Raw genomic sequence first — 20312 nt, forward strand, 5'->3', positions numbered from 1 at the left:
GTGACTGGCATAGTACTGGGAGTGTCTGGGAGTAACTGGGATCAAACTGGAGGTGACTGGACTTATACTGGCAGCAACTGGGACCACAGCGGGGGCAAATGGCATCGGGTAAGGTGTGACCGGGCTCATACTGGAAGTGCCTGGGGCCACACTGGGCTCTTCCTGAGAGGGACTGAGAGTGAAAGGAACCATACAGGGCATGACTGGGAGCCGCTGGGACCGTGTCGGGGGCAACTGGGATCCTACCGGGAGTGATTTGGACCATACTGGGAGTGACCGGGAGCCACCGGTGAGGCGGCGGCGGAGCTGGGAGGCGGCCGCAGCGCAGGTGGGAGCCGCGCTGGGTTGTGCGGGGGCTCGGGGCTCGCTGCGGGCCTCGGGGGCGGCAGGGGGCTCGGGCGGGTTCCTTGTGCCGTGTCCGGCCCGTGGTGCCGCTGCCGTGAGGGCGCTGCGGGAGCGGCTGCCCGCGGTCTCCTTGCGGCCGCTGCCTCGGCAGGAGCCGCTGCCGGAGCAGCGCTGGCTCGGCCCGGTTCCTGTGGCTGGCACAGGGGCGGCTGCCCCGTGCCCGCGGCTGTGCGGGGAAATTCACGTGGCCGGAGGTTTCCGTGCCCCGAGGAGACAGAGGAGTCCTGTACAAGTGACTTTATTGCTGAGCAGAGGGAGAGGCCGTGGCGCATTTGCCGTGCGCTCGCTGCCATTGTTGTAGTTCGCAGCCTCCTTTTTATCCCCATTTTCCCGGCTCATCTCCCTCTCCCTTTGCCCACTGGCTGAGGTACTTGGAAGGTTCAGACCTCCCGATCTGCCAACTGCACGTCCTCGTTAATGTGCACCCCCACTTTTGTAGAACAGCCGATATTCACGGCTCTGTTAAGTCTTTTTTGTTCTCCACGTTCAGGAATTTAGCGGGACTTTCTGTGAGCAGCACTCCATGTTAATTAATAACATTTATTGAAGCTGGTGGTTTCGCCCGTTACTTCCTTATCTACAAGCCCCTGGCCCCTCGCTCAGCTGCTGAATGAGCTGCACTCTCAAGGTGTGGAGCATGGTAAAAAGGTGAGAGGTGCTGTAGCACATCAGAGCAGAAGCAGCATTCGTTTAACCCATGGTCTGCCAGGGAACCACAAAATCATGTCCCATTCCCATCCTTTCCACGTTTGGACTGGTACATGAGCTGCTTTTTTGTTTCCTTTGTTATCTGTTTCACCACTTTGGCTTTGTTATCTATTTGCCAAGACCAGTTGGAGTCATTTGATTTTCCACAAACTCCTCTTTTCTCTGCTAACAGATGATCTGATCCCGTCCCATGGTGAAATGTTGTGTTCCTCATTTCAGTGGATTGCTCAGCAGGAAGGTCAGGAGCTGGAGCTGTCTGGTTGGTTATTCCAAGGGCAGCTTGTAATCTAATGGTGCCATTGAAATGAGAAATGGGTTCTGTGGCTCCTGATATGAATTGGTTTGGGTTCCCAGGGGCTGGTCCATGGTGTTGTAGGATTTGTTCTGCTGGCCGTTCATCTTCTCCCCATCTTTGGCCGCTCTCTCCAGCCAGGGCTGCATCAATTGACCATTTGTCTCTAATTAAATCATCAAATACTTGGATTCCCAACTGATTTCCCGGAACTTGTGGGAGCAAGAACATCTCAGTGCTCTAATCCACCCTATATAACATAGACAGTGACAGCACACGTTGGAGTGGGCAGAGGGATGATTCCCCCCATTTATTTATAGTGAAGTTTTCCCAACATTCTCCATTTGCTGTTTCCCTTTGCAGCTTCACCCGTTTCTGTTGCAGGGTCAGATATCCTCACCCCGGGCTCTGCCTTGAGCTGTGCAAATTCCATCAGTGCAAGCAGGCAGAGCTCGGGGTGAGGGGCAGGGGGAACCAGCCCAATTCCTGCCCCAGGCAAGAGACCCAGGTACATTGGCCAGGCTTTGCCCAGCAGGGTTCATTTGCATTCCTAAAGCTCCTCTCCTGGCTGACTAGAACCAAAGCTTCTCTTCCAGGGCTGCCATCTGGTGAGTCACATGTGGCCCCCCGGAATCTGCTTTTTTAAAAAAAAGTATTAACTATTTAAGAGTTAAAAGTATCACGGTTAAAGCTCTTCAATTTTGCAAAATGCAACATAAAGGCGAACATGGAAAAACCCAGAACAAAAATTGATTCTCACCCTTCTGTCCCAAACCTACCTGACAATATAAAGTAGGATTATTATAAAAAATGTTTCTCATGTTGTAATCTTATCACTGAAACTGTAGGGAAAACAAAAACTCTCCAAGAATCTCTTTAGTGTCAGAGAGTCAAGGCATTACTTGGTTCTGGCCAGGATGTGCAACAGAAATACTTTCATCCACACATAGCCCGGCTGTGCAGAAAAAATCATTCCATGACATGTCAGTTTTACTCGATTTTTCCTAAACTTTACCTAGTCTGAACCAATCTAAATCCACTGCTTTAATGTTCATTGCTTCCAAGTCGTGTAAGTTTTTAGTGTTTGGTTTCCTATTAGACTCGGATTTCTTCCCCTCTGCTGTGAATTCCGCCCACACTCCTGGATTTCCTTCTCAGCCTTTTCCAGACCAGGTGTCTCCAGCTGTGCGGGGGCAGTGTCTGGGGTAGCTGTTGGTTGCTGTTTGCTGCGGGGCGTTGATGTTTTGTTGCTGGTCCTTATCTCTGTGGGTGTCTTTTGGGCTATTCCCAGTCTGTTCGGATGTTAAACTCGTCTCCATTGAGTGGTGGAGATGAGTTTAACATCCGAACAGACTGGGAACCCCTTAAATAAAACCTTTAAAATTTCTTTCCCAAAGGCAAACCTTTGAGTAGAGAAACCTTTCTGAGCAGAGAAATAAGATTTAAAAGAAGCAGGATGGGTACATTTTGCAGCAGTGCAGTCGCAGGCAGCCCAGAGTGTGGGTGTGAGTGAGCCCCAGGGTGGAATTGTGCCGCGGTGCTCCCCAGCAGCTGTGGCAGTGCAGGCCCAGCCAGCGCTGGAGCTGCAGCAGCGGCAGCGAGGCTTGGCCGCAGTGGCTGGAGGTGCCAGGGGAGGGTGGCCAGGATTCCCGAGGGTTTGAGCAGAGGATCTGTGGGCAGGCCCGGGGGCTTGGCCCGCTGTGGAGCCCTGGCTGCTGCTGCGTTGCCTTCAGGGCAGGCTCAGGGCGGCTCCCATGGTCCTGCTGCAGGCGGGAAGTGCAAATCTCCGGGGCTTCAGAGCCCCTGAGGCCAGGCTGAGGGGTCCCCCCGTGCTCAGCTGTGCTGGCGGCTGTTTCTGGCCTCAGGGACACTTGGCGTGGGCCCCTTGGCCACCAGTGGTGCTGCTTTGCACTCCTTAGGCAGGAGCCGATGGCCTGGCTGGGTGTTGGCAACAGCAAAGTCCCAGGGCAGGCTCTGTGCCAGCCCAGCTTCCTGTGGGAGAGATTTCACAGGAGACAGGATCCTGGCTACAGCCTGCCTTACATTTACATCCCTTATTTCCACCCTGCACTAGGTGGAGAATTGCCCAGGTAAGGAATTCCAGACATGAATTCCAAGGGAGATAATTGAATATCTGCCTTGGGTCTGGCTCTTTTTCTTGCCAAAGCCAATGGCAAAAGCTGTACCCATGGCATCTTGGTTTCCATCTCCGGCTTCCAAAGGTGTTTCTTTATTTCCCCATTCATTCTTTCTACCCAACCCGAGCTCTGGGCTTGCCAGGGGTTATGGAGGTCCCATTGTATTCCTAAAGCTGCCATAACCCCCTGAAGGGTCTTTCCTGTAAAATGAGTTCCCCATCTGAATCTATTGCTTCCACAATCCATTATCTTTGAATTATTTCTTTTAGAAATAGGTTAATAAGTGATCCAGTGCCCCCCTGTTAGGTGCCATGGTGTCAGCAGAAGATTTTGAAGCCTTCCTGCTCAGGGCATTTCAGTGCCAGGCTCTTACAAGCACCCACAGCTCCGCGGGTTGAGCTGAGCATGGGCCGGTGACCTGCGCTTTGTCTGATTCCCCTTCCTTAATAACAGCCTGTCTTGTAGCTCTTTTCCCTCCTGCTGCCCTTGCAGAGCCATCCACAAACACATTGTCTCCCTCAGGCCAGGGAATGTCCCATCAATCTCTCCCAGCCTGGCTCGGGAGCTCTGTCCCTTGAGTGCAGTCCTGGGTTCCTTGCCAGCCCCTCTCCAGGCTGTTCAAACAGGAGGCTGGGTTAAACCCTTGCCCTGTCCTCAGTTCTGAATCCTCCTGTGCCACTGAACAAGTTTCATACTGTAATCACCGAGCCCTGCTCATCCATTTAGAGGCTCTTTTGGTTGTCAAAGCTTTAACTTGATGCCAGACTTGAACTCTAGGAGATCCTCCTGTTGTCATCAGTTTTCAGCCTCTGCTCCCACGGAAGCTGTGGCTGCACAATTCTGCAGAAAATGAGGCTGCTCTCTGGCCACTGGGTTAAACATTTTAGCACAAGAATTCCTTTGGCAAGACCCTGTTTAACGTCCACCTATAATTCAAATTCTTTTTCCCTGTCTGGAAGGCCCAGGCCACTCGCCTCAGTTAATCTTAATTTTAACACTTGAAAATTCTGTGTTTCCTCCTTGTGTCCATGCATCCAGTTTGTTGACTGGCAAGATAGGAGTGTTGTAGGGAGACACCCTTGGCTCCAAAAGCCCTGCCTTTAACAGGGACTCAATACCAGGCTGTGAGCCCTTCCTTCCCTCTCTTGGAACAGGGTAGTGCTTGTCCTGGTTGCTTTAATTTGTAGAGGCTCCATATCTAATTTTCTGTATTTCCCTGGGGCTGCCCACACTTCTGGGTTCACTTCAGCATAGGCCTTGTCAGACTTTTGACACAGAGGTACAACAGAACTAGCCTCTGTGTCCCTTTTTACAGTATTAAAATCCAGCTCTCAACCTCCTTCCTAGTTAATTACAATCACAGGAGGAAGAAAAAGAAATTCATTTATTTCAAACCTATCCCCCACAGCTTCTAATAGTGGTTGAACAAATCATACCTGCTCATCTTTCCCACTCATTCCCTTAAAAATTAAAATATTCCTTTACTATTTTCCCCTTTAGGTCTAAGATTCAGAGCAGATTGAGTGGCCCCTGTGTCCATCAGAAAATGCCTCCTCTCAATGCAGACCCACCTGAATGTTCTCAAGGGCTCCAGTGTGGAGGGTCCCTGGTGTGATGGGAGCTGTGTCAGCCCTGCCAATCCATGTCCATCACGGGCTGGACTTGCTGGTCCTGAGGGTGCTGCTGTCTCTGCTTGCAGTGTCCTTGTGCCCTGCAGCCGGAGCCCTGATTCCTTGCCAGGGGCTGTTTGGGTGGGCTGTGCCCTGCCGAGGAGGGCAATGCCTCTGCCGGGTGCTTGTGGCCGAGCCGTGCCCTGGGTGCTGGGGCCCCCTTGGGCCCTGGGGCTGATCCCTCAGGGGCTGTAGGAGCTCTGCCCTGGCCTTTGCCTTCAGCTTGGCCTTTTGCTGCTCCCTTCTTGCATTCACCTGCTGGGCCTTTGTGCCCAAGTGCTGCAGGGCCTTCTTCTGCCCCTCCTGCAGCCCCCCTCAGTGCCTGTGGGTGCTTGTCTTGCTTTACAAGACAGGCGTCTGCTTGGGAAGGCAGAAAAAGCCTCTCTTGGAATGGAGAATGCAAACCCCCTCCCTCTTAATTTTTAGGATAGTGAAATCAAGGGGCTCTCAGGCAAAGATATGAGATTAGGAATAACGGTTCTTTACTAGTGTGTATAATATAATAATAGTAGTGTGTATCAACAGCTCCGGCAGTGACAACAAACAGAGCCCGGAGCCGGTCCCGGCCTTTCGGCTGCGGCGCTTTCCCCTTGGGTGCAGTTCCGGGCACGGCCGGCAGGGGCGCCGGTGGCTCCCGCGGGGCGGGGCAGCGCATCCCTGCCATGGGAACCTCTCTTAACGGCAATAGAGCAATCCCTTCACCTAACTCTTTCACTTTTTTACCTTCTATAGCCTTTCTCCCGTGTTTTGAGAAAGAATTTGGAGAGGGCTGCCTTTTAACTGAGCTCCTAGTGTTTCGATAAGGTGCTTCCTGTAGAGAGAGGGATTTTCCCTGAACAGCCGGAGCTGTGGTTACCAAGGGGACGTAACTCAGAGCAGGAGGGGTCAGGGGAGGATATCCCGCCGAGGCTCGGTCGGAGTGTGGGCAGGGTCTGCTGCCGGAATCGCCAGAGGGGGATCTTCCCGTGGAGGCCGAGCCGGAGCGTGGGCAGCCCCCACATGGCTTATGGCGGCTGATCCGGCAGCTCCCGGCAGAGAAAAGGCAGGTGGGAGACCCCGGCAGCAGCAGCGGCGCTGCCCAGCGCAGCTGGCACGGGCAGGGCAGCCGGGGATGGGATGGCTGGGACCCGCCCTCGGTGCGGTCGGCGCGGTGACCTCGGCCCACGCGGCAGGACAGAGCAACCCCATCTTGCCCAGCATGGCCGGCAGAGCGGCCGCGGGCCGGGCAGTGGGGCCAGGGCACACAAATTCACCGCCAGCGCCGGGGCAGGTGGAGCTGCCCTGGGCAGTGAGCCCGCACCTGGGATGGAAACCGGGGCAGGCGGAGCTGAGGCGGGCAGCGAGCCGGGACCCGGGACAGGCGCCTCGGCCGCCAACCGAGGGGGCAAGAGCTGCAGAGGATCCCACTCTCTTTCTGACTTTTCCTCTTGTTCCCCTCCCTTTCATTTCCCCTTTTTATTTTCTTGGTTTTTTCCTCGGGTGTTTCTGATACTTCAAAGATTTTTATTCCCCTAAAATCTCCTGTCTAACATATGGCATATTCTCTTTCTTCTAGATTAAATGGGTTTTTTTTCCAAATAAATCCAGAACCTAACAAATCTAAACTTCTGCTTGGATATTTTGAAATGGTCGACGAGCTAACTCATGACCTCCTAATGTTGTTTTTCTCATCACCTTTTTATTTATCCTTTGGCAAATTAAGCATCTTTCAGTGACTTGCTTTGCTACACCAAAAATCCCAGTGCACCCAAAATTCCTTAAAAAATGATCACACAAAGCTTGAGTACGCCAGTGGGGTTTCTGATGCACGTCTTCTAATCTTTTCCTAGTAAGCACATTTTATTAAGTAATTGTCTTCCATGTAGAAGTTTCTATTTCCCAGATTTATCTTGTTCATTTCCTATCTTGTTTAATTCTTTTTTCTCGGCTTCCCTAAACTTTGGAATTTCCAGTTTTTCCTCGTTTGGAGTTAATATTAACATAACTCTTTCAGCTCCATTTTCTGCTGCATCCTTAGCTTTGTGATCTGCCCCCAGTTTGCCCAGTTTGCCTCTCCTTTGGCCCGGGCCGGGTTCCCCCCGCCCGCAGCGGCTGGGAGCAGCCGAGAGCCCCGCGCTGCCCATGCCGACCTGGCCCGGCTCCATGGCCGCTGCTGCCGCGGGCTGCGAGGGCTGCGGGAACGGGGCACCGAGGGTGTGGCTGCTGCTGGGGGAGGAGGAGGAGGGAGGGAAGGGCAGGGATGGAGGGGGAGGAGGAGGCGGGTAAGGGGGGAGGAGGAAATGGAGGAGGGATGGAAGGGGCGGGATGGAAGAGGAGCAGGAGGTGGGGATAAGACAGGGGAGGAGGAGGAGGGGGGATGGAAGAGGAGGAGCGGGAGGAGAAAGAGCAGTGAAGGAGGCGGGGTTAGGGGGGAGGAGGAGAAGGAGGTGGAGATAGGACAGAGGAGGAGCGGGAGGAAGAGGAAGAGGAGGGACCAGGGCGGATCAAGGCTGAGCTGAGGGAGCCACGCGGTCTCGATCCCTGCCTGAATTCGCAGCCCCCACCTGTGGGATCATCGCCCCCCCCATGGCTCCGGTGAGCGGGGAGGGGGAGCCAGGCCCGGATGTCCCGGGGGGTCCCTGGGTTGGGTTTTTGGGGGGATGTTTGGAGAATGGAGAAGTCCAAGGGTGAGCGGAAAAGGCCCCTCGGGGGGACATCGGGGGGTGGCGGTGGCGGCTGCCGGCAGAGGCAGCCTGGAGGAGCAGAGCCCTGTGTCCCCCAGGAGGCCAAAGTGGGGAGGCCAGAGAGGGGGGAGCGCCGCCATTGGCGGGAGCCTCAAGAGCCTGGAGAGGGGCAGGGGGGACTCCTTGGAGCCGCTGCAGCCCAGAGCAGAGAATGAGGGGAGAAGGGAGCCCGGGAGCCCAAACAGCCCCGGCATCCCGAAATGGGGAGAGCCAAGAGGGGGCAGTGCGTCCCCAGAGACGGCCTGGGGGGATCTCGTTGCCCTTGCCTGTGGCACGGAGGCAAATCCCATGCTGTCCTTGTCCTTCCTCGCCCAGAGCAGGAGCTGAGCATGGAGAGCAGGGAGGACAAATGCCCGCGGCAGAACCTGGTGGCAGAGGCCGTTTTGAGCGGCTCCACGGCGCAGGAAGCCAACGGGGAGGAAAAGGCCCGGAGATGCCGCACGAGGAGGGGCTGCAAACGCAGATGGCGGGGACCTGAGGGGGAAAGAGCCAGCCTGGGCCGGGAAGGCGGCCAGAGATGGAGCCAGAGCTCGGAGCTGGTGCTCCATGAGCAGCTCCATGATGGGAAGAAGCCCCACACGTGCGTGGAGTGTGGGAAGAGCTTCAGGTGGAACTCCGACCTGATCGTGCACGAGAGGATCCACACTGGGGAACGGCCCTACGAGTGTGGGGAGTGTGGGGAGAGCTTCAGCCAGAGCTCCAGCCTGATCAAGCACCAGAGGACCCACACTGGGGAACGGCCCTATGAGTGTGGGGAGTGTGGGAAGAGCTTCAGGAGGAGCTCCCACCTGATCAGGCACCAGAGGACCCACACTGGGGAACGGCCCTACGAGTGTGGGGAGTGTGGGAAGAGCTTCAGCCGGAGCTCCAACCTGATCGTGCACCAGAGGACCCACACAGGGGAGAGGCCCTATGAGTGCTCCGAGTGTGGGAAGAGGTTTCAGACCGGCTCCCATCTTCTCCAGCACTATCAGAGTCACACAGAGGAGAGGCCCTTCCAATGCCCCGACTGTGGGAAGGGATTCAAGAACAACTCCGACGTTGTCAAGCACCGGCGCATCCACACAGGGGAGAGGCCCTACGAGTGTGATAAATGCAGAAAGAGGTTTCAGACCAGCTCCAGGCTCCTCCTGCACTATCGGATTCACAGAGAGGAGAGGCCATTCTGCTGCCCCGACTGTGGGAAGGGATTCAAGCACAACTCCACCCTCGTCACCCACCGGCGCATCCACACAGGGGAGAGGCCCTACGAGTGTCCCCAGTGTGGGAAGAGCTTCTCCTGCAGCTCTCACTTGACCCGACACCAACGGAGGCACCGGTAAGGGAAGCCCTGCGAGTGCCCCGAGTGCGGGAAGAGCTTCGTGCGCTGCTGCAGCTCCATCCCCCACTGGAGGAGGCACTTTGGGCACAGCCCTGGTCACTCACATTCCCTGTGATCCATGTTGGGAACGCTCCTGGCTGCTTGTCCGTTGGTTTGGCCTGAATTTTTTTCTCTTCTCCCTCTCTCTCTACTCCAAAATCCAAGAGGGATGGATCTGTCACCTCAAAGCCACTCAAATCCCACTGAAAATAACTGAATTTTAACCCAAAAAGGCTCAATCCTACCTCAAATTCCTTGTTCCCTCCTCAAAAAACCTCAATCCCATGCCAAACTCTCCATTCCACAGCCACCAGGGTGAGATGGGGTTAGAAGGGGATTGGGAGAAGTGGGATCCCAATTTGGAGCAATGGGATGGGGATTGTGTGGGCCTGGCTGTGTGGGATGTATTTGATAGCAAATAAAACTTTCAGAGTTACTGATTTCTGTCCCGTTCATTTTCAGTCAGTTCTGTTTGCAGAGTGCCACCTTCTCAGCTGATTCAATTCCTATAAAAATCCCATTTTTAAAATCATCTATCCCAAACAATCCAAAAGCCAATATTGCAATAAAACCACCCACACACAATTAATTTTTTAAAAACAATTTTAATTTTTCAAGAGTACTTAAGGATGTTATTAAAGTTTAATTGTTTGGTTGAAATGTCTGAGAAATTATAGTGGTGTTTGGTTTTGTGTTTAGTATATTTGTAATATGAATTGTTTAACTAAGAGGTGTTAGATTGCTTGTTAGTTTCTTTAGATATTTTTATCTAAAGTACATTAGTCATCGAGTTAAAATTTTCAAAAGGTATTTCTTGATATATAATTTGTTTATTTATATGCATTGGTAATATTATAGTAATAGTTATTTTTGGTTTGAGTTTAATCATAGTTAGAGTATTGTAAAGAAGAGTTGAGATTTTTTTTTATTATAATTTATTTAATTTCAATTATTATTTCTTTGTTTATAATTTTATTGCAATTTGTTGAGGGGATAGGAAGGAAGTTCAAGGGCAGGAACATTTTTTCCTGGCTGGGAACTGGAATTCCAGACCCTGGGAGTGTGTGCAGGACCCCACAGACTGGGGTCAAATATAGGCTGGGATGAAATACGGACTGGGATCAAATATGGGCTGGGATCAAAAATGGACTGGGATCCTGTGGGTCAGAACCCTCCAGACAAGGATAGCCTGAAATGGGATCAAATATGGACTGGGACTGTATGGACTGGGATCCCAGGGACTGGGACCATATGGATCAGGACCACACAGACTGGGATCAAATATGGGCTGGGAATGTTTTTTAAAGTAACTTTGTTCTATAGTTTTTATTTCTGTTGTTAATTAAGCTCAGTGAAATAGCTGCTTGTGTTAAACTGCCTGCTTGAATGGGATAACATCCAATGCACATGGGATGAGGACACCTGTACAGATCTGCCAACTATCAGCACTCCCCGTCTGAAGGCAGAGTGCAACAAGGCCCAAAACCTGGAGGCGATAAAGAGAAGGAGCCAAAACCACAGCCAAGAAACACACATGCTCTGAAAAGGCAGACCCAGGGAGGGGCCATGTAAAATCATTCTTGGAATATGTAAAGTAGTTTATGGATATGCATGAGGCTCTATGAATATGCACCAGGCTGATGTAAGGGGAAAGGTATTTCAGGGCGATGCAGATTCCTTGGTTGTGGTTTTAGTCCATTCTTATCACCTCCAGTTTTTGGGCTTTGGTCTATTCTGACTCTGAGAAGTTTAGGTTTTGGGATTTTTAGTATGTTGTGGATGGAAGCAAAATGGAGGGCACAGTGTTTCGTCCTGGGTTTCTTCTTCATGAGTTTGGGTGGCTTTTTGTATTTGGGCAGAAATTCCACATTGCAGGCTCTTTGGGATCAGTTATTGGGTTTAAAGGGAAAATAATCTAGGTGTCAGTTCCTAATTGGATAGTTTAGTCTTAAAAGACCTTGGAACAAGAGATTGTTGGCCATTTTGTGCCTTCTAATGAAAAGCTGCTGAACTCCCAGTAATGAGGCTGTTTTACTGATAAGAAATAATAAACACTTGAGTCTGAACATGAATTACTGTCTCAAGTGCCTTCAATCCAGAGCCAGTGAAACCAACAACTGGTACCCCACAGCTTGAGGTAGTGCCAAGGCAGAACTTGTTCATGCTCTTTTCCCCTGGTGATTTTCTACTCCCGTCCAGACTCTGATAGCAAAGCCGTGCTGGTGACAAAAGATTGACCTTGGCATCCTGGGGCACTTTCTGGGTGGGTGTTTGAATCTGCTTTTCCAGGCCTCGGGCTGAGCAGGGTGAGGCCGAGGCCTGGGCCCCTCCAGGCGGCGCCGGGAGCGCCCGGGGCAGCGGCGAGGGGCGGCCCTGAGGGGCGGCACAGGGGGCATTTCCCCCGAGCGGGCGGGCGGGCGGGCGGCGGGGAAAGGCGCCCTGGGCACAAGGGCCGGCACAAGGGCCCCGGCTCTCTGCAGTGCGGGCGGCCCAGCGCCGATCGCTGCTCCCGGAGCCGCTGCCAGGGCCGGGTCTCCTCCCCGCCGCTGACCCTGCACCTGCAGCGCTGCCTCCGCCTCTGCCGGGCTCCCCGGCACGGACGGCAAGGACGTGGACACGCTGCAGCAGGGGCCCAGCAGGGACACCCAGATGGTGCCGGGGCTGCAGCTCCTCTCCTGCAAGGAAAGGCTGACACAGCTCAGCTTCTTCAGCCTGGGAAAGAGACCCAGCCTTGATCCAGCTGTGGCCTTCCAGTACCTGAGGGCAACACACAAGAAAGCTGGACAGGGACTTTGTACGAGGGCAGGCAAGGACAGGACAAGGAAGCATGGATCCAAATGGAGAGAGATTAGGTTTAGGTAAGGGATTCAGAAAAAAGACTCTCCTGGAACAGGTTGCCCAGAGAAGGTGGGCATGTCCCGTCCCTGACAGTGTTCAAGGCCAGGCTGCATGGAGCTCTAGACAAGCCGGTCCAGTGCAAGGGGTCCCCAGCCACAGCAGGGGGGTTGCAGCCATGGGATTTTCCAGATCCCTTCCAAGCCAAACCATGCCACGACTCCATGATTCTGGGATACTGCCCCTCCTCATCCTCTGGCAGAAAAAGAAACTTGGCCCCATGTTCCACACTACAGACCATGTCTTTTGGCAGCCTGCAACTGTGTCAACAGAGGATGAAAAGAGATGACATTACTGACACGATTTCCCTTTTCTACTTGAAAAGTAAATGCTCTGCTCCAGTCCACTCTGGCAAAATTGTCAGAAGAGGCAATTGTTCCCCATGAAAAGCTTGGTCTCATGCAAAGAAGAAAGAAGCCAGAAGCCAACAGTCTTCGTTATTGCTACATTGTTTTCTTTGGTTACTTCTCTAATAGGAATGACTTTGGGATGTGATTTGTTTGTTTCTCTCTTTCGTTCCTTGGGGCGCGCGGCGGCTCCTCCGTTGGGTTCGCGGGGGCAACGGAGGAACGGCCGCGAGCTCCGGCGGCTCCGCAGCAGCAGCAGCAGCAGAAGCAGCAGCAGCATTCTCCTGATCGGTTTTCCACTCGACTTTTCACTCACTCCCCATCCCCTTCTCCCTCTCACACTCACTCTACTCCCGTCCCGTTCCGTCCTGTCCCGTCCGTGTTCCGCCTCTCCCAGCCCGGCTGATGCTGTGCCCCGCAAGGCGCCCCTCGGCGGGGCCGCCCCGTGCCCGCCCCTGCCCGGCCCGCCGTGGTTCCGCCTCGGCCGGGCTCTCTCCGTCCTGGCTGTGGCGCCGCTGGAAGAGCCGCTCGCTCTGGTGCTGGCGGAGCAGCGCGGGCTTTTGGCTGCGCCTGGCGTGGGCTCTGGCCCAGCCCCGGCCGAGGGCCCGGCTCCGAACAAAGCCCCTGCTGCCCCGCTGCCGCCCGGCTCCCGCCCCGTGGCCGACAGCGTGGCCGGCAGCTGCCCCGCAGCTCGGCAAGCAGCAGCGCGCCGCGCGGGCGGGTGCCCCGGGCAGAAGAGCGGCAGCGCGGTGCCGCCCGCACAGGCGGAGAGGCCTCCCCTAGAGCAGCTCTAGCGGCAGGGCCCGCTGCTGGGCAGCGGCGGCTGCGGCAGCGTTTACTCCGGTCCCCGCCTCGCCGATGGCGCCCCGGGAAGAGACGGGGCCGGCTCGGGGGGCGGCGGCGGGCGGCGGGCGATGAGCTCAGCCCGCCGCTGGCCTTAGCTCGCAGGCGGCCATCAAGCGAGTGTCCGGGAGCGCATCTCGGAGTGGGCGCGGCTGGGGAGTGAGCGGGGCCAGCGGGAGGAGCCGGCGGGGCGTGCCGGGCGGGGCTGAGGCGAGGCCCGGCAGGGCGGCAGCCGGAACGCTGCGAGGGCAGCGAGCGTGGAGTGAGCGGGGGCCGCGCAGCGCCCCGGGCCGGGCCATGGCGAGCCGCGGCGGGGCCGGGCAGGGGCTGCCCGAGGCGCGGCGCAGCTTCGGCCCCGCTGACGGCATCGCGGTCCCCCCGCAGCGCAAGGGCGCCCTTGTGCCCCTGGAGCTGGCGCTGCTGTGGATGGTGTCGCGGCCTGGCTTCCCCGGCGTCGTGCGGCTCCTGGACTGGTTCGAGGTGCCCGAGGGCTTCGCGCTGCTCATGGAGCGTCCGCAGCGCTGTCAGCACCTCTGGTACTTCCTGCACGAGCGGCGGTTCCTGACGGAGCCCGTGGCGCGGGGGCTGTTCCGCCAGGTGCTGGAGGCCATGGGGCACTGCAGCAGCCGCGGCGTCCTGCACCCCCACATCAAGGCCGAGAACGTCCTCGTCGACCTGGCCACAGGCGAGGCAAAGCTCATCGACTTCGGCTGCGGCACGATCCTCCAGGACACGTTCTACACCCGGATGTCAGGTGAGCCCAAGCCGGGGCCCAGCCGGGCAGCGGAGTTCCCCCCTTGGCTGGCAGAGGGGGAAGAGGGAGGAAAAGAAGGAGGGAAGGAAGGAGGGGGAATCCATCTTCAGCCAGCTGCAGCCAAGTTGCTTTTTGGCAGGGCAGGGCCTGGCTGTTGTGGAACGGGAGCTGGCTGGGAGGGAGGGAGCAGCATGGGCCTGATGAGCTGCGCCCGTGTCCCATAGGAACGCTGGAGTACAGCCCACCGGAGTGGATCCTCTTTGGCTGCTACCATGGCCAGCCAGCCACCATCTGGTCCCTGGGCATCCTGCTCTATGAGCTGCTCTGAGGGCACCTTCCTTTCCACAGCAACGAGGACATCGTCTGGGGCCAGCTCTTCTTCCTGTCCCGGGTGTCTCAAGGTGGGGATGCGCCTTCAAGGCACGAGGGGAAGAACAAACGGGGTTGGGAGGGGCGGCTGGCACATAAGCGTCCTGCTCTTGCAGCTGGTGAGGAGGTGGATCTCCTGGGCTTAGCTGGAGGAGGTGGCACCTGTGCCTCTGTGCTGGTGTCCTCTGCAAGAGAGGATCGATAGGAAGCTTTTGGATGCAGCTCTGAGCACTCCTGGTGTGGCCTGGGCGCTGTGGAATGTGGGAGAGCACGGACAGGAGCCTTGTCCCGCTGAGCGGTGGATTCTGGTTTCTCTCCGCAGAGTGCCAGCACCTCATCAGGTGGTGTTTATGCATGGAGCCCACAGACAGGCCAGCACTGGAGGACCTTTTTGAGCATTCTTGGCTGCAGGAGCCCTGCCTGGCCCAGGAGACAGCAGAGATGCCTCCCTGTGCTCAGTAGGATCCAGGAGGCCAGCAAGCAGCAGCGGCACGCGTCGCGTGGTGCTGGAAGAAAACCCTGGAGCGTTTCCCTGTGGCCGCGGCGCGGAGGAGAGAGCGCAGCCGAGGAGATGCTGCTTCCGCTGGTCCCCACGAGCTGTGGAGGGAGCGGCTCCGTGCTGCCCGTCCCATTGGAGAAGTGGTGGCAGTGCGGTGAAGGTGCCACGGACTGGGACAGGGGAAACATCCCCCTGCAGCTCAATGGCATCGTGATGTCCCCGCAAGCCGAGGCACAGCTGGCCTGTTCTTCTGGAGCACGACGTGGAGCTGGGAACACCATCCTGGAGCTGGCCGCTGGCGGGGCAGAGCCGATTGGCTTTGGCTGCGGCCCCTGCCTGGAGGACACGCTCTGCGCCCCGATGGAATCAAGATGAGTCCCCAGCCGGCGCAGGGGCGGGGGGATGCTGGTGCTCCCAGGCACGGCAGGGCTCGGCCTGGCCACGCGCCGGAGGTTCCCCGCTCGGCGGCGCTGGGGAATATTAATTTTCCCTCCGGCCGCCGAGCTACTTTTTGGCAGGACAGGGGATGGATGTTGTGGAAGGGGAGCTGGCTCCTGGCCTTGCTGACAGCTTCTGCCAGCCAGCCTGGCACGGGCTGAGGCGGGGGCAGCCAGCCTGACAAAAGCATCCATCCATGTGGATGGGGGCGGCAGAGGGGGACGGGTTCCGAAGCCGTGCCCCAGCTGGTCTGCTCTGCACGCCCTTGAGGAAGGGGTGCGTTTACGGGTGGGAAAGGTGGGGATTTTCCCCACCCGTGGACAGGTTTAATTCTCACATGGAGTGGTCAGACCCTCCTCAGGCCCATGAAACGGTGACAGGCTTTGTGCTTTTTCTTGTTTCCAGGTCTTGTTTTGAATTGACTTTCATGCAATTGTTCTTTGTTTTTCCCAGGAGGATTACACCTGGTGCCCGGACCGGACGGGGAAGCACCTGCAGCGTCCGTGGAGCGCGTCCAGTGCCAGCGCTGCCCCAGGGGCCACGGTCTGCAGGGACAGCCCCTTCCAGAAGGACGAGGACCTGGTTTGGGATCGGCTCCTCTCCTGGCAGCAGCTCTGCAGAGGTGGGCACCCGGCTCCAAAGCTCGGCTGGCAGAAGGGCTCTGGGCAGGCGGCAGCGGGCACACGGGCATCCCGCTCTTGCAGCTGCTGAGGAGGTTGCTGTGCCGGGATTAAGCAGAGGAGGTGGAACGTGGCCTGCCCCGCTGCCCTTCTCTAAAAACAGAGAATGGGTTGGGAGGTTTGGGCTCTGAGCAGAGCCAGCAGCCTGGCCTGGGCACAGGCCCTGGCGGGACAGGGGGACAGGAGCCTGCTGCCACTGACCGTGGCTCTCTGGTTTCTCTCAGCAGGCTGCCAGCACCTCATGCCATGGGAATGGCACCGCTCGGCCTGCCAGGCTGGGAGGGCTGGAGGGTGGCTGGTGTTCATTTGCTGTTAAAAATAAATTGGGGTTTTTTGTCATTGTCATCATCGGAGCGTTTCTTTCCTCCTTTTCCAAGCTCTTGGCCTCCCTTCCTCCAGGGTAATCTTTTTTGTCCTTCCTCAACCGCTTGATGGCATTTGGCAGGGGGGGGTTAAGCAACGTGAAAAATTCATCAACAGCTCCTGTTGCCAACTGCAGCAGCCCCTTCAAGAGCCCTGAGCTTCCACCAAGGTCAGTGTGTGCCTTGCAAAAGGAAGTGCTTTGCAGTGATGGGGTTGTTGCCCTGCTGCAAAAGCGGGGAGGAACTCAGAAATGGAAAAATGCCAATTTGGCTCAACCACCGCCCAGGTTCTTCATCTTTTCCCTCTTCTCCATGACAGGCAGGCAGTGCTGGACTCCAGTAAGGTTCAAGTTCTTGGTGCTCTCTGGCATCAAAGGGATCAAGTAAACTCTTGTACGCAGGGACTACAACAGGGCTGCTTGTCAGAACCCAGGAAATTCCTCTGGCTGCCCTGGAGGACTCGAGCCCCTGCCCAGGGGGCTCAGAGACCCTGGCACAGAGCCCAAGACCCCTGTGCCTTTGATTTAGCCCTTGGAAAAAACAAGCTTATATGAAGATTTGTGAGCCATGACACTTTAAGTAGAATGATAGTGAATTTATCCCAGGGTGGAAAATAGATTTTTGGGGGTTTCTAGAATGGGGCTTCAAGGGGCAAGATGGAGGAATCTGGGCTTGTCCATCCTTTCTCCTTCTTCTTGGCCTCCATCTTCTGCTGTGATGGTGGCACTTTCAGTTTGGTTTAGAGTAGAAGCTCACTGTCTAACATAGGTGATAGGTATTGGAAAGTCATTGTAAATATCGTACAGGTAGTTTTTAGGATAAAAAGATAACGCTGCCCTGGGGCAGGCAGAGTGCCTTAGACTGTGTTGCTGAGCGGACCTAGGCAGGACAGGAGAAAGAATTTTATAGATAAGATCCAAGAAACAACCTTGAGAGCCAGAAATGAAGAGCTCTGACTCCTTCTTCGAGCGCCGGGCTGGGAAAAGAGACTTTGGAACTTATCTCGGGCTCACTCTGACCAGCCAGAGACCCCGAGAGCATGAGTCCGTAAGACGAAATCTTGAAGGATTGGCTCCAAAACATAAATATCCTTGTTGGCCGTGTCTTCTTGACCAAGAAATCCTTCAAAGCTCTTGTAACTACAAGTCTTGCGGCCCTGTGAGCCATGCGGTGCAGATGGGAGCCCAACTCACCCTTCCTGTCTATGGAGAAGAGAAGAAAAAGCAAAGGCATCATCTGAAAAACTCAGAGGTCCGCTCTCTAGCTCCTTCCAAACTCCTTCAAATCGCCCAAAGTGTGATTTAGCTACAAATAGATGACAAGGACTCTTAGTGCTGGCTCTTGGACTCCAGAGCAGCTGCTTTAGAATCTTTCACAGAACCCTGTGTAGTTCTGTGGTGCCAGAAATGGATCATTTGAAGAAACTTTCCCAACTGACTTGCATGGAGGTTTGTTTGAAGGGTATTTGAGGAGAAAGGCTCCCGGCAGAGCTCTGGGCTTTAGCCTAGCTGTGTCCCGTGCTTATTGTGAAGTGTGCCATCAGCTGCAGGGCTTTCTGGGCTAAAACTGTCATCAAGTCACTGGGGCTTGCTCTTTTTGGCCTCTAAAAGCTGGAGCCACTTTCGGGGCAAATTTGGAGACCTCATCTCTGGGAGGATGGAGCAGCTAGGATTTTCCCAGTTGCTGGGAATGGTTCTCCAGGCCATGGCTGTAGAACGGGGCTGCCCAGCAAGTGCGGATCTGCAAGATGAGAAACAATTGTCTTGGTTTGAAAAGAGAGGTGTCTGCTAAGGAAGGAAGAAGCCTTCTCTGAAATGGAAAAGGTCAATCCCCTCCCTTCAAATGATTCTCATTTAGAAATTCAAATGCTCTCAGGGAAAGATATGGGGATAGGAACTGAGCCCACAGAGCCAGGCAGTGTTTGCTGATGCTCTGAGCCCTTCCTAAAGATCCTGTGCGGGCTGTCTCAGACACCTGGGGCCAGGGATTCCTTCCAAGCTGGGCCACTTTGGCTGGGCTGGGGGCGGCCCCGGGGCAGAAGGCAGTGTGTGCAAGGGCCCTGGGTGGCACGCTGCAGCACGGGCACCGTGCCATGGAACGGAAGCCGGTGTCCAAGGCCCCTTTGTGACACGTGGGAAATAGAAGCTTGCCCGGCTGCTGGCAACACGCAACAGGGCACAAGGGGACAGAGCGGTGCCGTGAGGAGCCCCCGCACAGCGCACTCGCTCCTGTCTGACCCGGAGCTTCTCCGCGGCGCTGTTCCTGCAGCTGAGCTCGAGGCCAGAGCACGGGACTCGCTGACCCGTGGCCTTCCTGAGGCTTCTATTCTGCAGCTGCCCTCAAGGGCAGAGCGTGGGACTTGGTGCCCCGGAGCTTTCCCAAGGCATCTCTCCTGCAAGTAGCTCCAGGCACAGACATGGAGCAGAGACCCACGAGAGTGCCCAAGCTGGCCTGGCTGGAGGAGGAGGAGGAGGAGGAAGAAGAAGGCCCTGGAGCTGCTCCAGCACAGGAGACAGAAGAGGTGGTGCCGTTCCATCCAGCGCAGGAGGGTGAGTGGCAGAGCTGGGCTGCAGGGCTGGAGCCTGTGCCAATTGGCACCATGCCATGCCATGCCATGCCATCCCCTGGGGAAATGCCCATGGACAGGAGGGAAGAGGGGCCGGGCAGACACCCCGCAGTGGCCGTGCTCCATCCCCAGGGGCCATCCCGGAGCTCTCCCTGCCTGGGCAGCGCAGGGCTGGGCTCTGTTCTCCGGCCTCTCCCGCAGCCCCTCAGCTCTGGCTGCGCTCGCTCTTTGCCAGATGCAGCCCTGGAGCACACACAAGAGCAGGAATCCAGCCGTGGCCGCTTCCGCAGAACAGCGCAGGTACCTGCAGCCACCCCCACCTGGGCTGGGCCTGCTGTCCCTGCTCAGCCCAGCACCGTGTGTGCAGCACTCCATGCAACATCCCCGGCTTCTTGCCCTTCTACAGCTCGTCTGCGACTTTATCCGGAGCATTGGGCAGGAAGAGACCAGCACCATGGGCACAGGGCTCAGAGCTCACTCAGAGCTCCTCAGTCATGATACCAGTGCCGCCCTGCTGGATTTGCTCCTGGAGAAGGCTGTTGCCAGGCCAGAACAAGTGAGCAGCCTGGGGCCAGGCTTCAATTCCCCCATGAGTCCCGTGGCTTCCCCAGCCACGCCTGCTGGTCCCTGGGAGCCTTTGAGGCCATGGCAGTGCGCTGGCAAGGGAAGCACTTCTCTGGGGACCCTGGGGACATCGCTCCCTCTGGCAGCTTTCCAAGTCTCCCCGTGCCTTCTCCAGGTGCCCGCCCTGGTGAGGTCCATTCACCGATGGCTCCTGGCCAATGATTCTGCCCAGCACAGGCTGGACAAGGCCCTGCTGAATCTCACCAGAGCACACCCGGGTGAGGCAGTGGTGACGCTCCTGCGTGTGGCCCCGTCCTGTGACAGGTATGGGGCCCACCTGCCCAGAGGGCTCAGGCCTCCCCAGCCCATCACCCTGTACCGCCTGGCCCAGGTGTCTGAGCAACAGAGAGTTCCAGGGCCCTCTGGCTGCTGCCTTTCCCAGCCCTGGCACGTCAGCCCCCGAGCCTGCTGCCATGCTCCCTTGCCGTCCTTCAGGGGCCTGTCCCCACAGGGCTGGGCTGCCTGGCTGCTGCTGGCCAGGCCCAGTGGGCAGAGGAAGAGCCGGCGGTCAGCCCGGGCCCCTAGGGATGCCCAGGCCACGGTGCTGTGTCTGACACCCCCCTGAGACAGAGCTCTAACCCTGCAGAGCTGCCATCTCCATGTGGAAGACCATCATGTGCTCGTCCAGGACTGCAGAGC

The 20312-nt window shown here is 56.4% G+C and overlaps 1 protein-coding gene and 1 pseudogene across 1 annotated transcript; both read left to right on the top strand.

The window, feature by feature from the left end:
* Positions 1 to 7717: 7717 nt before the first annotated feature.
* LOC139603884 (zinc finger protein 391-like) lies at positions 7718 to 9736 on the top strand. Its single transcript, XM_071454889.1, has one exon. It carries the CDS (start codon positions 8137 to 8139, stop codon positions 9256 to 9258), a length of 1122 nt encoding a protein of 373 aa, XP_071310990.1. The 5' UTR covers positions 7718 to 8136; the 3' UTR covers positions 9259 to 9736.
* A 3942-nt stretch (positions 9737 to 13678) lies between these two features.
* Positions 13679 to 14966, top strand: LOC139603947 (serine/threonine-protein kinase pim-1-like; annotated as a pseudogene).
* Positions 14967 to 20312: the final 5346 nt, after the last annotated feature.

Source organism: Agelaius tricolor, unplaced genomic scaffold, assembly GCF_023055355.1.
Source record: "Agelaius tricolor isolate 1412-34295 unplaced genomic scaffold, bAgeTri1.0.p SCAF_42, whole genome shotgun sequence".
Lineage (NCBI taxonomy): Eukaryota > Metazoa > Chordata > Aves > Passeriformes > Icteridae > Agelaius > Agelaius tricolor.

Coding starts and splice junctions, on each gene's coding strand:
- LOC139603884 (XM_071454889.1), top strand. CDS start 8,137: ATGGGGAGAGCCAAGAGGGGGCAGTGCGTCCCCAGAGACGGCCTGGGG.